This window comes from Suricata suricatta, chromosome 6, assembly GCF_006229205.1.
Source record: "Suricata suricatta isolate VVHF042 chromosome 6, meerkat_22Aug2017_6uvM2_HiC, whole genome shotgun sequence".
Lineage (NCBI taxonomy): Eukaryota > Metazoa > Chordata > Mammalia > Carnivora > Herpestidae > Suricata > Suricata suricatta.
Window position 1 is genome coordinate 89620167 of NC_043705.1, and position 17070 is coordinate 89637236.

Consider the following 17070-nt stretch of genomic DNA (forward strand, 5'->3'; position numbering starts at 1 on the left):
ATGAGGCTCCAGACTCTCTACACCAGAGGGTCTAGAGGGTGACAACCTTGTTCGAAGGAAGGCATTGTGAAGGGTCTCATCTCAAAGATGTAATTACTTCTAGTCACAGTATTTGCTTTTAAGTGGGATATTTACTTGGGGGCAGGGCAGGGTGGTGCACTGACTGGCACTGGGTGTGGCACAAAACAGTACTAATAACTGGATGCCAAATGAATGGACTGGCCTTCTCTTCTCACAGCTTACTCTCCTGTCCAACGGAGTTGCGAAAGAAATGAAGATTAAGAGTGTAAGAAATAGTTCTGTTTATTGATTAGAACATGGTATAAAATTACAGCAATTTTCAGGCATTCTGGGCTTTCTGGGAGGGGCATGCAGTGCTGGGCTCTAGCAGGAGATGGAGTGAGGGCATGGACCATTGGGCATTGGCTCTCTTCCTGGGCACATTAAGGGACTTGCATTACCAGCACAGATGCCAGTGTGAGAGAGAATTATTGGTTCTTGCCTCTGGAAACAAAGGATGTGGGCAGTTTGTGTCACCAGACAATGCCATGCTTAAGAATTCAGTTCTAGGCTACGTATGTGAGGTGCTGGCTCTCCCAATCTAGTCATCTGCAGATTCATATTGTTCTGTATAATGCTCACTCTTCCCACTGAAAGAAGAGAAACAGGCACATCGGTTTGGGAGGCCATCAGAGGATGGTGTGCATTTGGCTCAGGTCATCTTGCTTCCAGACACATCAAGGTCTGCTGGAGGCAGTGGGCTGGGGCACGCAAGCAAAAAAAGTGTGCACTAGTGTTTAAGCTCAGGCAGAGGGACCTTCCATAGGGCAGCGGTGTGAAGAGGTGAGCATGCTTCCAAAACAAACCCAATTTCATCTTGTCTCTCTCAAGAAGACGGAGAAGGAAGAGTTGGCAATCAGAGACTGAGCCATTTGATGCTGGGTTCCATAGAAAGTCTCCAGCGGAGAATTCTTTCAGAATGTAAAAGGTGTTTCTGTCCCAAGAGTCAGTGTGTAAAATCAGGATGAGGGCAGATCAAGGTGTTAAGAAGTGGTTGTTCAGTACAACGTCTCTGAGAGCCAGATGGCTGTGTTCACAGTTACATGACATTTTGGAATAGCTGGAGGGACCTCATGATGTTGTCATCCTGGGAAGGGGGGAGGGGGAAAAGAGACCATGGTTAGAACTCTCTGAGGCTTTTCCCTGAGAAGTTCTGTTGCGGTGAGCAAGTCTCAGGCATGGGTTTCCCCTGCAGAAAGAACGCTACAAGCGCATGAGACACAGGGGTAGGGGCCCAGAAAGTAAGCAACTCACAGCAGGAAGCACCTTCTCTGGCCTTAAGAAATTTGTAAGATGGGACACCTGGGTGGCTCAGTCAGTTAAGCTCCGACTTCAGCTCAGCTCATGATCTCACAGTTTGTAGGTTTGAGCCCCGTGTCGGGCTCTGTGCTGACAGCTAGCTCAGAGCCTGGAGCCTGTCTTCAGATTCTGTATCTCCCTCTCTCTCTGACCCCCCTGCTCACGCTGTCTCTCTCTGTCTCTCAAAAGAAAAAAAAAAGACATTAAAAAAGAGAAATTTGTAAGAAATAAATTATCCACAGAAACAGTGAGTATTGCTTCTTTTAAGAAGCTCTGGGCAACTGCATTTTATCAAATGATTTTTCTCCATCTACTGAGGTGATCACACTTTAAGAATTCTATTATGTCATTAATTATATTGATGAATTCTTGAATGTCAAACCAATCTAGCATTCCTGTAATAAGCCCTATTTATTCTTTTTTTTTAACATATTACAGGATTTTATTTTTTGTACCTATGTCCAGAGGGAATATATTAGCCTGAAAATTTTCTTACTTTGTAATGACTTTGTCATATTTTTATATTAGAGTTATGGTAACCTCATAAATCAAGTTGAGAATTTTTTCCTTTCTCTATTTTCTGAATTTGTATGAGATTACATCCTCTCTTTCCTAGAAAAAGTTTGAAAGAATTTACCAGGTAAGACATCTGTGTTTGCCATTTTCTTTATGAGAAAGTTTTATTAAAAATTTTTTTAAGGCATTTAAAAATATTTATTTACTTTTGAGAAAGAGGGAGAGAGAGAGAGAGAGAGAGAGAGAGCGAGCGAGAGCATGAGCAGGGAAGGGGCAGAAAAGGAGGGAGAGAGCGAATCCTAAGCCGGTGCTACATTGTCAGTACAGAGATTTATTTGGGGCTTGAACTCACAAACCAGGAGATCATGAACTGAGCCAAAATCAAGAGCTGGATGTTTAACTGACCGAACCACTCAGGTGCTCCTAGAAGTTTCTAGAACTTTTAAAGGAAGTCTATGGGGTCTTTTACTGGATCTGTCATTTACTAGCTGGGTTACCTTAGGCCAGTTATTTAATTCCTTTGTGCCTCCATTTCTTTATGTGTAGAATAGCATCAATCACCACATCTACCTATGGGTGGCTTGTGAGCAAGAAATGAGTGAATTAATGGATAGCAATAGAGGTTGCTAATGTAGGAAACGAAACAAATTTGAAAATTTCACTCACCTGTTAAGCAAAGTCAAAAAATCACACTTAAGTAGGGCATAGAATTTAAAATTAGAATGATAAAGTTCAAAAGGCACCTGGGTGGCCCAGTCGCTTAAGTGTCTGAATTTGGCTCAGGTCATGATCTCACAGTTCATGGGTTCGAGCCCTGCATGGAGCTTTGTGCTGACAGCTCAGAGCCTGGAGCCTGCTTCAGATCCTGTGTTTCCCTCTCTCTCTGCCCCTCCCCTGCTCACACTCTGTCTCTTTCTCTCTCTCTCTCTCTCAAAATAATAAAAAAATATTAAGAAAAAAAGAATGATGGAGTTCAAGTCCATCTCTGTCACCTACTGGGCCCTAGCCACATCTCTTAACTTTGCAATGTCTCAGTTTTCTCTTCGTTAAGATGAGTATGATCAATACTACTGTTCACCCAATTCATGATGATTAACATGTTGAAATATTTCTAGCCTTGTTGGTAAGTAGCTGCTGACCTGAGCCTTCTACCCAGCATCTTTCCCTCTGGCTACCTGGTAACTGGCACAGGACCTCTCTAGCACTGAAAGATTCATGAGCTAATGGGTTGGCAAGCTTAGAAGGATCCCTCTAGGGCACCACTCCATGACGTTGGTCAAGGTCAGTTAAGAGTGGTTAGTTCTCAGTACACTCTCACTATTAAATATTTTGAATATCACAAGCAAGGCCAAGCTCATCGAACGCCACCAGCTCTCAGGGTGGTTGTGAGGTTTTTGCAAAATACCTGAAACTTGGTAGGTGCTCAGTATGTATTGATAGCTTCTCCCCAGCTTCGTGTATGTGGGGTTCTTACTGGGTGAGCTCAGAGTAACTGTACTTTTCTGAAATAAACTGAAGATAGAAATGCATTTTTCTAAAGTAGCTAAAAGCAACTATTTCTAGTTCAGTTTCTGGCAAAGGCTCTGGGCTAGTCTGTCCTTTTGTGTATTGAAAATGTCAACCAAGGACCTGCAGGATCAGCATCACCAGGGTGAGTGTTATAAAGTAGCGCCTCAAGTCCTGCTCTGGACCTATTGAATTATAATCTGCATTTTAAGGAGATCCTCAAGGAGGTTGGTTTGCACAGTAAAGTTTTAGAAACGTTGATCCCCAGGGCATTTGTGTAAAAACAAAGATTTCTAAAGCCTCACCCCCAATCTACTGTTCATTTTCAGAATCATCTGGGCAATTCTTAGGCATGCTATGGCTTGAGATCACAGCTTTAGATTTTTTTCCCCAGCCACTCCCTCCTAGTCTGATGAGTGGGTCATCAAGCTGGAAGCAGGTTGAAAAACTAGAGTGTTGTGCACTTGGGAAGCCTATGGTTTCACAGAAACCCTCCCCTGGGCTTTCACATCCCCCCACAATCTTTCTCAGGCTGTCTGGCTCAGCCTGTGTTTAGCCAAGACCAACCGCGGGCCAGCTGGAGGAGTGGACATGGCTGGAATTCTGAGTTGCTGCTGCTGTTGGTGTTGGTGGCTCTGGCCCGAGGTGGAGGGGGTATCTCAGCTCTCCCTTCTGCAGGGGCCCAGATTTTCCTTCCTGGATCTAGTATGTTTTATGCTCTGAGGTCTCTCCTTACCTCCTGACAGGATTCAAGAAATTCGTCTAAAGTCACGATGCCATCTTTATTTTTGTCCATTTTCTGGAAGACACAACAGGAAGCACTTTAATGAACCTGGTAACCTGCATTCCAAAACTTGCTCTTTGTTAACTACAGTTGCCCCGAGATTAGGGTGCTCTTCCACTGGCCCGACAGCCCCACCCAAGGAAGGCCCTGGTTACAGCACTTTGAGCCCCATGAGCTTCCTTAAAATTGAAAGACTCGCTCCAGGCTCTCATTGCCTCATCACCAGATTATTCTGCTGATTCCCTAACATGTCTTCCCCAGACTCTCTCCCAGCCTGTCCACCTGGCAGGGACAACACTGCCCATGAGAGGTTCGACTTCTGTCTCTGTGTCACTTGCTGTGTGACCTTGAGTGAGTCTTTGAGCCTCTCTGAGCCTCTGCTTTTCCCATCTGCAAAGTGAGAGGATTAGACTAGAATGAGTGGGGTCATTCTTCAGTACTCTACCACTCACTTACCTTTTTACAAAAACACCACTGTGGTCGTGCCACTCTTCCACTCATGGAGGAGCAGTAGTCACCCAAGCAAGGCTGAACTCTTCAATGAAAGATTTCACAATCCAGCCCACCCTCGTTTCCAACCTTATTCCCCATCACTCCCCAGACATAAATGCTTAATGCCTACACAAATGTGCTTAATGACGTCTTCTCTGGCTACTCTGCTCCACCAAGAATGTTTATGGAACTTAGAGGCTGTTCTGTAGCATTTATATTTCGTAATACACTTCCCCGTTCTATTCTTGAGTATATAATTGCTTGCTTAATGAGGTCATCTATTACTTGATGACAACACACTTTGCAATTCTTTTCTCTTTTCTACAACACACAGGACAGAGTTGGATACACACCACCTGTTCAGAGTCTTGTGAGCTGACTGCTGACTGGCCTAAGTTGGGCTTAAAGCTCACGCACAGTGTGTGTGCACTTACCTGGAAGAAGACATCCACATGCTGCCTTGGAGTGTCTTCTCTGAGCACGGGATATGTGTATTTCCCCATCATGTCATAGATGGCTTTGACGATGTCCATCATCTCCTGGAAAGGTGATATGGAAGCACAGTGTGGGAACATGAGGTCATGCTCTTTTTATATGACAGTTTGGGGCTCCTTGTCCCCCTTGTGAATGAAAGTGATTAAAAAGGCTCTGCAGCCAATGAGAGGGGCTGAAGGGGCTATATTCTGAGAGGAGGCAGTGGGAAATTCTCTTTGCCTTCAGAAGCTCTTGGATAGGTTACCTTTTCTTGAGCATTATCCTCAGGGAGGGGTTATATGTGGGATTGGGGTGAACATGATAGGTACTGATCAGCCCACACTGATTTTTGGAAGACCCTCTCCCTACTCCACAATTCCCTCAAATGGTTGGGCCTGGGTGGCTGTGTTTGTACTGGGAGACCTGTCTCGGGGACTACTCACTGCTAATTTGGAACAAAGGTGGAAATCTGACTAAGAGCTACTCTGTTTTTCTCCCTTAAGAAGTTTAGGTGATGCTGCACAAAAACTGTAATCAGGAGTGATGGAACCCTGGGGCTCGAAAGTCAAGAGCCGGTGCCAGGGGCAAGCCATTTCCAGGTTTTAGCTGAGGTTGAGTGAGAACAGACATCAAAAATTTGTGCAGAAGAGTAGAACTTCTGTGAAGAGGATAAGGGAGTGAACACATAGAAAGTAGAGAAAAGAAAAATGCAGAGAGAAAGAGAGGAGAGGAGAGGAGAGAAAGGAGGTAGGGGTGAGGGGAGAAACAGACACCTGTTCCCAGGAGCAAATACATGCACACCTGCACATGCACACACAGACACTCACACTCACACACATACACACACTCCCTCATTCTCTCTCTCTCTCTCTCACACACACACACACACACACACTCACACATACATACTGTAGACTCACATACACTCAAAGACTCTCTGAGAAAAACAGTTAAAGAAGACAGAAACAGTAATAGAGACTGAAGAAGGCTCAGAGAGCCAGAGTCTCAGAACCCTTACTTTATAAACTAAACCCTCCTCTTGTGCCTCCCCACCCCGCTGTTGCTAGCAACTTGAACCTGTCATTCCTGCAGAGGAGTGTAGCTGGAGCAATGCTTGATCTCAGCAATGCTGGAGGAGGGGGAGGAAAGAGGCAGGTGAAGATAGAGAGAAAGAGAGAGAGAGAGGGAGAGAGAGAGAGAGAGAAAAAACTAACCACCTTCTAGTTTCAATAGGGATTACATGAGTTACATCAGACTAATTATATCTTTATAGAAAATATCTCATCTTAAGCTAGTTTATTTTGATGACTTTTTAAATTTTTTTTTTTGAGAGACAGAGAGAGACAGCATGAGCAGGAGAGGGTCAGAGAGAGAGGGAGACACAGAATCTGAAGCAGGCTCCAGGCTCTGAGCTAGCTGTCAGCACAGAGCCCGATGCAGGGCTTGAACCCACGAACTGTGAGATCATGACCTGAGCTGAAGCCAGACACTTAACCAACTGAGCCATCCGGGTGCCCCTTGATGATTTTTTTTTTAAATAAAAGTTTATTTTCAGAGAAAGCATGAACGAGTAGGGGAGGAGCAGAGAGAGAAGGAGAGAGAATCCCAAGCAGGCTCCACACTGTCAGTGCAGAGCCAGTGTGTGGCTTGAACTCACAAATGGTGAAATCATGACCTGACCTAAAACCAAGAGTCAGGTTCTTAACCAACTGAGCCACCCAGGTACCCCTATTTTGATGATTTTTTATCTTTATAACCAAAAGACCTCTTTCTACAAACTCACTCTTGTTTGATGGGGCCTGATAAATATTACAAATGCTGTCATGTTTTCTTTCTAATCTTTCAATGCTTCTGGATACAGAAAAAATGATCATTAAATACTTATTAAAATAGCTAAGTTGTTCTTATTGTTAGTTTATAGATCTGTTTCCTCAAGACTGAATTTCTGAGGACATGTGCTCAATCCTTCATGGCTGAGGTCTCTGCATGGGCTAGGAGCCCTGTAAATGTTGAGTGGGTCTGTGATGTTCTGATCACACTGGCCAGGTGTGGTATTTGGAGGCCCCTCCTTGGAATGCAGGAAATAGGGCGCAGGAAGACAGCCTTGTCTTAGAGATATTTGAAATAGTGTCTATGGAGACCGAGGGGACAGCCTCTATCTTGGGTTCCTTGTCTGCTACTCCTCATTCCATGTGCTTATTTTGTTTTTAACTGTTTTGACCTATTATTAATAATTTTAGACTCACACAAAAGCTGCAGGAACAGAATAGAGCATACATATATACCTTTGACCCGGGTTCTCCTAATTTTAACTTGTAAAACCACAGCACAATGATCAAACCCAGGAAATTAGCAATTCTACAACAATGCACAGTGCTATTAACAAAACTATTGAGCTTATTCACATTTCATCAGATCTTTCCCTGCTGTCTTTTTTATGGTTAAGAATCTCTCATCCATCTAATTGTACTGTCCCCTTAGTCCCCTCTAACCTATGACAGTTTCTCACTCTTCATCTCTCAAGAGCAAGACACTTCTGATATGAGTGCTGGTCAGTTATTTTGTAGAGTGTCTCTGCTTGCGTTAGTCCCTGGTTTTATTATGATTAGGTTGAAGTTATGCATTTTTGACAAGAATACCATAGAAGTGATATTATATCCTTCTTGGTGCATCCTATCAAAGAGGTACATGGTGTTGATAAAATGCATTAATGGCGATGTTAACCTTCATCACTTGAATAGGGTGGTGCCTATCAGGTTCCTTAATTGACTTTCATTTCTTTCAGTGGATCTTGCCTGCAAAAATTATTACTGTGGTGTTTGTCTAATGCTGACTTTGTATTTCCTTTATTTCTTCTTTATTTATTAATTGAAATTCTTCTTTAAGGAAGAATTCTCCCTTAGCCCCCATTTATCTATGAATTCAATTATTTATTTGAATACATACTTATTATTTATTTGAACACATTATTTGAATATATATAATCTATAATTATATATAATATAGTAGGGACTTGTGGATGTGTTCCTTATTTTATACTTTATAATCTAATTCTACCTTTTAATTTTTTGTAGAGAAAAAGAGCATGCATAAGCAGAGTAGAGAAGCAGAGAGAGAGAGAGAGAGAGAGAGAGAGAGAGAGAGAATCTGAAGCAGGCTCCATGCTCAGTGAAGAGCCTGATGCAGGGCTCAATCCCACAACTCTGGGATCATGATCTGAGCCAAAATCCAGAGTTGGATGCTCAACTGACTGAGCCACCCTGGCACCCCTAACACTAGTATTAAATTATTTGCACAATTGAGATAATATTATACATACTATTTTATAAGATGAATTTTTACATCTTAATACTTTTGTATGATTTTAAATGGCCACCTGTTATTCTATTACATGCACTCATTGGAGTCCACTGAACATACCTGTTGTTAGTGGATATTAGAGTTTTCATGCAAGGGGGTTCATTCACCACTTTATTTTCAGCACCTGGAACACCTCATAGGCCCTCATATATGTGTTGAGCAAATGCATGACTTCATGAATGAGGACTGAACATCAGAGGGAAATTTTCAGGGCTGAGGGGAGAATTGGAGATGCTATTATCCTAGGCACTGGGCCTGGCATGCAGAAGCTCAGGGAATGGGATGTTACAGGATGCTGTGTCCAAGCTTCAACTGAGATACCAAGTGAGTTTTGAGATACACCTGTGGGTATTTCACCGGCTAGACACCACATATGGTTCTAAAAGTGTCAGGCAGTGAAGACTCAGAAATTCTTTATGATTTGTTTAGAGATGGTGGCACTTGCCATCGTCCCTTCTGTGGTTTTATTAGTAGAGAAAATAGATTGTGGCCAATGTGATACTATTGTAATCTCCCTTGTCTCTTCTGGATGATGTCTGCAATTCTGCCATTCCAACTTTTAGCTTTAATTTGTGGCTATTAACCTGTGAAATGTGAGTTCCCCTGGGAAGAGTAACTCTACACAAAAATCATTTGCCTTCCCTTTGGAATGTGCATTGAATACATGTAACCTAGTGACAATAAATGAATCTGCTTAATCCTTTCTTGAGTACTTGGGTGCAGGGCAGGGTGGGGCAATGGGGGAGGTCAAAGGGGACCAGGAATCAGCTCTGTTAGCCCCAAAGCAGATCCCTCCTCATTCAGACAATTTCATTTTCCTGACTGGGCTTTTTTTTACTGTTTAATTAGATGTCTTTACTGTGGCTCCTTCATGACTGACTGTGGCCTCAGCTCACTTACCTCTTTGTTTATGTATCCATCTTTATTGATGTCATACAAATTAAATGTCCACCTTAGTTTCTCATGGACGGTTCCTCTCAGTAAAATCGACAGAGCGGTTACAAAGTCCTGACAAATGGAAGAGGCATAAATGACATTAACCACCAAGCAAGGGGGTGGGGGCGGGGAGGATGAAGCTCTGTCTTTGGGCCAGACTCTACGACTGCTTATATATAATGGTATCTCCCATGTGCCTTGTCCCCTGAAGGACATGGCCAAGCTCAGCGAACGTGCCCCCCTTTCATTCTCTACCCAGTCCCATTTTGGGGGAACAGAGTATCCTTGAGGAAGCAAGTATATGCTGACATCTCCAGACACAGGTAAACACAGCCTCCCCTGGCTTTGCCTTATCCCATGGCTGCAGTTATCCTGAGAGAGGCAGTCTAGTCTATTACCTGAGTTCAAATCCCTCTGTTCCCACTTCCTAGCTGTTTGACCTTGGGAAAAACACTCAATCTCTTTTTGCCTTACTGTCCTCTTCTGTAAGCTGGTAATTAACAATAGAACCCTACCTTGTGGGTTACTGTGAGGATTAAATGAGTTAATATGTGCAAAGCACTAGTATAGGGTGTGTCACATGATTAGCTCAGTGTGCATGTGAGCTATTAAACTGTTTTCATTAGTCCCTTGAGGCCTGAGTTCCCAGAGGGGTAAGGCAGCTGCTGTTTCTCTGTCTTCAGGAAATGTTTGTTAAATGGATGAAGGACTCAAGCATCTGATGATCCAACCGTCCTTTCAATCCTGCACGGTTTAGAGGAGGAGATGGCGGGGACGCCGGACTCCGAGACGAGCATACCTCGAACTTCACGGAGCCTGTCTGGGTGGTGTCAAAGGCGTGGAAGAGGTAATGGGCGTACATGCTGGCATCTGAAAGGCACAGAAGGAAAGGCAGGTGACAGGAGCTGGGGCTTCACAGAGGGAAGGGGAATGCTTGGAAACAATATGAAAGAAAGAGGGTGCTGCTGGGGCAATGGAAAGGAAGAAAAACAGTGTGGGCAAGCCCACTGTGTAAACAGGGACCCATGTGGCTGTCTTGGATTTTAGGTGGGAAGTTCTTAGGACAAAGATAAGCCCTTGCCCCTACATCTAGCCATCCCCGGAGGAAGACCCCCCTGCTGGTCCACATGGGTAATTCTTGGTGGGTGAGTGACATGGTGACTGTGTGCAGAAGGCACCCTTCTGAGCAATGGGCAGTGCCATGGAATGAGCACCCATTAGGGAGTAGACAGACCTGGGCTTGGCTAGCAGCTCTCTCCCTATTTAGCTGTGTGACCACAGGCATCTAGCAGAACCTCTTTGGGCTCCTCTTCCTGTCTGTACAAAGGGATGTAGCAAAACCTATCTCTTGAAATTTTGAAAAAGTACATTAAATTTTTCACATAGTCCCATCATCTTAACCATCACCATGCCTGCCAAATGGTCAAAACGCAATAAACTATGGCTCAACAGGACTCAACGACAGTGATTCTGAGGTCTTCGTGGGGTGAAGCTGCTCCCCAACTTGGGAACTCAGGGCTGAAGAGGCCCATGAGAGACAGAGCCCAGCAAGTGTTTGGGACACTTGGATCTCCATTTCACCAAGACCCAGGGAAGGGATCCTGCAGGAGATAGCTCCTGGGGGCAGGAAGTAAAGTGGCATGTGACACATAGAAGCCATGGGAAGAGCCATTGATGTCTTGGGCCCATGGAGGCAGAGGAACTTCCCTCAGGAGTCAAGCATGGCAACTTTATGAGTGTCTGTGGGCCTGGCACACTTGCTAATCTGGAATTCTATGCACAACTTTATGTTCCCTACATTTTTTTGGATTCATTTATTTCTACAGTTTCTGGTATTAAAATTCTTTTTCAAAGTTTCACCTTGCCTCAGCTGTTGTAAGGAAAAAAATGGAGAGTGTGTGGCAAAATGGTGGAACCAACATGGCAGTGCTTTACATCAGACAATTATGGGATGGAATCCTTCTCTGCTACGTCCTGGCAGAGATCACCAGGTGATCTTGATCTTCATCTTGAGTGAATCACTAACTTCTCTGAGATGTAGTTGCCCCATCTGGGATATGATACAGTACCTGCTTTCTAGAACTAATATGAGACTTTATGATATTGCTTTATTAACATCTCCTCCTCTCCTGGAGAGGGTCCATTTCAGAGCTCTTTTCTGCTAAAGCTTTAGCTAATTCCATATCTTGTAATAGGGAGGGGACTCTGATGTTGAGGAGGAGACAGATGACAAAAAGCATGAACCCGGAGAAAGAAAGTCTGCTCACCAGAGAAGGAGTTGGGAAGGATCTTTTCTAGATCAGACTTACCTCCATGTGGGAAAAACTGAGCGTAGATCTGCTTGAATGTTTCTTCATTGACCACACCGCTGGGACACTCCTGCATGAAGGGGAGAGAGTCAGTGGGAGGAAGGAGGGCCCATCCCAGAAGGAGGAGACTGGGTACAGCCTTGGGATTCAGGATTTCTCATCATCCCTGCTGAGCAGGGACTGAGCAAACACCTGTACACGTCTGCGTCTCCAAGTGAGTGGCTGGGAGATAGCCCCGCTGTAGGAAGGGAGCTGCTTTGCAAAATGACAAGACATCATCCAGGAATGGGCACCGTGAAGTAGAAAGAGCTCGGGCTTTGGGGTTGAGAAGGCCTGGGTTTGGATCCTGGCTCAGCCTTTTCTAGGCTTTGTGACTGTGGGTGAGTTAGTGTCTGATCCTCAGTGTCCTTAGCTGTAGAATGGGGCTAACAGTCCCTTCTGAAAAGGCGATCATGAGTTTAATATGTGAAATAATATGGCGAGTCAATACATTGGCATCCAGGCTTACACATCAGTCTCTGTGGGCTCAGCTAGCTCAGACCTAAATCCGACCGGTTCTGGGGCACCAACAACATTGACATTGTGAATGGGTTATGCTAAGCTAGAAGCTGGGCCAAGGTGAATTCTCCAAGGTTGTGCCTGCCACCTTGCGAAGTTCTCGGCCTACTGGCCAGCATCCCACCTATGGAGATTTCCTCATTCTTGTCTGGAGTCTTTCTTTCTAGCCAGGTGATCTTGCTCTCATGACCCCTTTTAGAATCGGCCTTTCTTTCACAACTACACATATGGAAAACTCTCTGATGGGCTCCGTTGGCATTTGGAAGACCTTTGCTCCAAATGGGAAATCCTGCCTGGGCCTTCAGGGGCCCTGTGAGCCTTACATTTTTGAAGCCTCGATAAAGAACTTGCAGCTCCCTCTTGGTGAAATTGGTCTGGGCCTCCAGCTGCTCCAGTCCCTCAGGCCGATGGCAAACCATGGTCATCTCCAGCTCATCTTCAATCTTATCTGGAACCAGAGGAGATGGCATTGGAGCGGCGGACCTCAGTAGCCCCTTGTCAGACCATAATCTGGGCTGTCAGAAGAGTGGTGTTATGACCTGGGACCTGGGACGCTGGGTTTGGGGCTGGGGTCACACTGCAGAGGACCCTTCTGCCTTGACCCCCACCCCCCACCGCCAGCCCAGCCACTTCTGTCTCGTACTCGGTCCAGCCATTCCTCCAGGTGTTTCAGACGCCACTCAGGGAGGGAGTTTCAGGCTGGAGATAAACACGTTCCAAGTGGAGATGAAGGCAGAAGCACTAAAAATAAATCTATAATGAAAACTTTTCCCTTTCTTTCAAACAACTTCTTTGCACATTCAATTTGCTGCCCACGGAACCATGTGGATATTCTAGAGACACAGGTAAGTGAGTGGAATGATTAACAGCTTCCAAACAGCAAAGGGAAACAAATCTATTAAAAATGTAGAACTCTTACCATTTGGTATGCTTAGATGAAGATTAACCCAATTGAGCAAAAAGTTCTAATTATGGCGTGTTAAATATCAACTTAAGAGTATTAGTGTCTTTTACAGTGTTGTTTTGTAATATCTACTAGATATTCTTAAATAATAGGCAAGTGACTTACATGGGGACTACCTGATAGAAATCAAAGCTTCTGAAGCATTTGAGGGGTTCCAAAAAGCTTGTCTGAAGTAGCATTCTGTTCCTTCAAGAAGAATGACAATGTAATATAATTTTTCACTAGTTATTGAGGAAGTGTCAGTCAAAGCAAGAAATCTGCCCATCTTCTACTGAAGGCTCACACACGGAATGAGTGGAAGTGTCTACGTTTTACCATCACAGCAGGATAAATGAGCGTTTTCCTCTGGGTCCTGCCAGACACTTTCTATAAATATATTCCAATCAAGAATCAATTGCCGTCTAACCTTGGCTGCCCGCTGTTGTCATGCAGACATTAGCGAATCCATATATCGAACGACTGTAAATCTGGGCTGGCGAGAAGAGCGATGGGGCGGGCAGGCTGCTGGGAAGGCGCACACTCCACGTCACACCCCAGGACCGTGGAGGGCGGGGCAGGCTGTGTTTCCGAGAGAACGGGTTGGGGGGCGGGGGTTGGGGAAGCAAGTGCTTTATGCTGAGTACATGTGTCTGGTCCGTGCCAAGCACTTGCTACCAGATTTCTCTCCAATTGTCACTTTTCCTTTTGAGACTGGGATCTCAATACAAAAGGAAACTCTGAAAGTGAGTTTGTATCTTGGACATCTTTGCTAAGGAAATGGACATTTGGGTAAGGTGCCAAAGGAGAGGCAGGAGGTCTTGGTAATAATCCCCAGTGGTCGTCTTTCTTAGTGCTGGGGAAATGGTGTTACCTTATTTTCCCAGGAGTGGGGCAGATTATTCAATATAAATAAGATACTCAGTTTATACGACATAGCTTCAAGTGACCAATTTCTTTATAATTCTTACAGAGCCTTTAATTATTGTTTTGTTTGTAGCTAACAAGTAGCAATTACCTTAACACGGCAGTGTTTCTATGTAAATCAAAGGGCTGACCCTCCTCCCCAACCTCCCCCAACATAAATTTAATTCTCTAGAACACTTGCATGTATTTTTAGCTCCTTTTAAAATAGAAATAAAATGATTGGTTTGAATCTCCCAGTGTTAGATTTAATAGCAATTTTATTTTGAAAAACACACAGATATTTAAAAGTGTGAAAAGAGGTGAACTACTGAAATGTAAACAAGGAAAACAGCAATGTATTTTTTGGAAGAAATGATGTGTTTTTGCAGGTGTATAGTACACCTTTCTCACTTTAACTTGTCAAGAAGTGGAAAAGACTTCTTTTGAAGGATTGTCTCATTTCTATTAATCTTCCTGTGACTGAATTCTTCACAAGATTAGGAAAGTCCATTTGCACAGAAGTCTGTGAGAATCTCTGATTCATAAGCTGCACTTACTTACCCTCTCCTCTATTATAAATGCACTAAGTAGTTATTGAAATATCAAATTTTAAGCCCACTTCATTAAGGGAGAACTAGACTTTATCAATAAATGATTTGTTTGCTGTCTGGGCAGCAGGATCGATTTCCCTATCGGATCCCGTAATATCTGAATATTGGGATGATGAGGGCTAAGCTTTGGTTTGCTTTTGCTTTTCATCACCCTCTCCTTGCCAGGCTGTGGTAACATCAGTCACTGAAGGAAATGTCTGTCTTTGGGGCTCACGATGCTGGGAAATAGCCTGCATGTCTTCAACCAGTGGTTCTCAATGTTTTGGTTTACTGTATTTCATAGTAAGAACTACAATTAACATCACAATCCAGTATACACATACATCTAAACAAAGATTTGGTGACCTATTTTGAAGCAAAAATTTCCTTAAACACTTTCCCCTATTGACGTGAGATGTACTCTGTTCTCAATTTTAATCTATTTCTTTGTAAAATTGTGCGGACCTTCACATATCATGACCTGTGAATGGAAACCACCAAGTTGTCTACACTTGTGCCAACCTTCTAGAAAGGCCCACATCTCAGCATTCCTCACGCTCATACCTGCTCCCCCTTCCCCTCCTTCGTCTAGTTCCAGCCACTATAAATATATTCTGAAGACGTTTCTGAAGGGGCTGCTGAGGCTTTCACAGTCCTCCTGTTGCACTGACTCCCCTCTCTCAGGGAGTTCCTGGGGGCTCCCAGGTGGTCCCAGTAAAGGAAGGAGGGAGACCCAGCTCCCAGGTTGGAGGAGGAGGAAACAGAACTAATGGGGGGGGCTTCCTTGACAGCTTCTTCTGAGGTCTGTTAAGAGTCTGCAAGGTGAAATGTAGCTTGAGATTATTTTGGTTATTAAAAATAATGGTGAGCCAGTTACTAAGTCAGATTGAATTTGGATGATAGACATTAAAACTAACCTAGAAATTTAATACTATGGTGGTAACTACTTAACAAGAATAAGAATACCTTCTGTTGGTAAAGTACTTTTAATCTGTAAAATGTTTTCATGCCTAGTGTCCCACTACAACCTTGTGTGTGGCAGGGAGTGAATATTAGAAAGGTGGGTGTCCTAACAGACAAGGAGATTTCTAACCGCGAGTATCTTAAATAACAGTGAATTGTCTATTACAGTGAGTAAAGCAAGATAGAATAATTGACTGGAGCGAATCTACATCAGGAAATTCCCAGACTGAGGGAGAAGTTGGAGAAGATGATTCAGATTAAATGGTCTTTATCGTTTTGAGGTCACGGACTCCTCTGAGTGTGGGATGGATGCTTTAGACTCTCAGACAAAAAATGCACCTAATTGTGGCATTTTTCTGCATTTTCAGTTAGTAAGTATTTCCAACACATGGAGTCATGTTAAGGACTTATAGCACAGGAGATCTCTTTCAAGCTCTGTCACTAAATGGCTTTGCCTGAGACAGAATGCGACGTAGCGTCGAGCCGGTACACGGCCTCTTATATAGATCTGGCTTCCGCGTGTCCCTACCATGGCTGCCCTTTCCCTTAAGCACAAATTGCAAAGTCGTTTGTGACCTATGTGACAAAGTTTGCAATCTGATGAACTCTTCTTCTAACAAGCTCTGTATAAGTCAGACCCTGAGGTTATGAGTTGTAAGAGGACCCAAGCCTCTGGTCTCCTCCCTAGTGAGGTGTCTCCTCTGTTTGCTCCGTGACCATGACGACGGCCAAGGCCAAAAACCATGGCCATGGTGACTTCCTTCTCCCTGCACTAGAAAATAGTCTCTGCATCACAGGGTCTCTAAGTTGGGCTTGTTAATCACAGATCTATTTTCAAGGTTACAAAGTGGTGGCCCTTGACATAGAATGCAGCCCCCAAATAGGTCTTGTTTGGCTTATAAAATGTGGTAGATTTTTGTTTTGGGAATCAACTGCTGCTATTGAAAGATGAGAGATCAAGAAATTCAGATTTTTTGTTTCTCTTGGAAAATGGGATTAGCTAACAACTTTCAGTCTCAAATCCTCACCAGGAAATAGTTTATGAAAGCTGAGCAGTGACTGTTCTCTCTGAACAGCCAAAACCTCTAGAGCCACCCCCACCCCCACCCCTGCCCTGTACACCTGTGGCTCACTTAATTTGTTTATGCTGCTTTCCTGGCCCCGTAGGCATTTGAGTTTTTCCGTTCCTAATCTCTGCCTGCTAACCTCCGACCTATTTACCTTTTTACCTACCTCACTCGCCACCTAGTCAACCACCTTCTCTCCCTCACTACTTATTTAAACACATTCCATTTTGTTTCACAAAATGACTATAGGAAATAAATATAACAAATGAAAAAGAGACACAGTAATAAGAAAAACTGCCTCAGAAACTGT

General features: G+C 43.9%; 1 protein-coding gene across 4 annotated transcripts in view; it reads right to left on the reverse strand.

The window, feature by feature from the left end:
• Window positions 1-285: 285 nt before the first annotated feature.
• Window positions 286-17070, reverse strand: part of KCNIP1 (potassium voltage-gated channel interacting protein 1) — a 342478-nt gene continuing 325693 nt past the window's right edge. For all 4 annotated transcript variants that reach the window (XM_029942876.1, XM_029942877.1, XM_029942878.1 and 1 more), the window contains 7 exons: window positions 12618-12742; window positions 11737-11806; window positions 10227-10297; window positions 9392-9499; window positions 5092-5196; window positions 4118-4180; window positions 286-1147 (listed from right to left, as the gene is read on the reverse strand). In XM_029942876.1, coding sequence (XP_029798736.1) covers window positions 1100-1147; window positions 4118-4180; window positions 5092-5196; window positions 9392-9499; window positions 10227-10297; window positions 11737-11806; window positions 12618-12742 — 590 coding nt within the window. In that variant the 3' untranslated portion in view covers window positions 286-1099. The remainder of the gene's footprint in view (window positions 1148-4117; window positions 4181-5091; window positions 5197-9391; window positions 9500-10226; window positions 10298-11736; window positions 11807-12617; window positions 12743-17070) is intronic.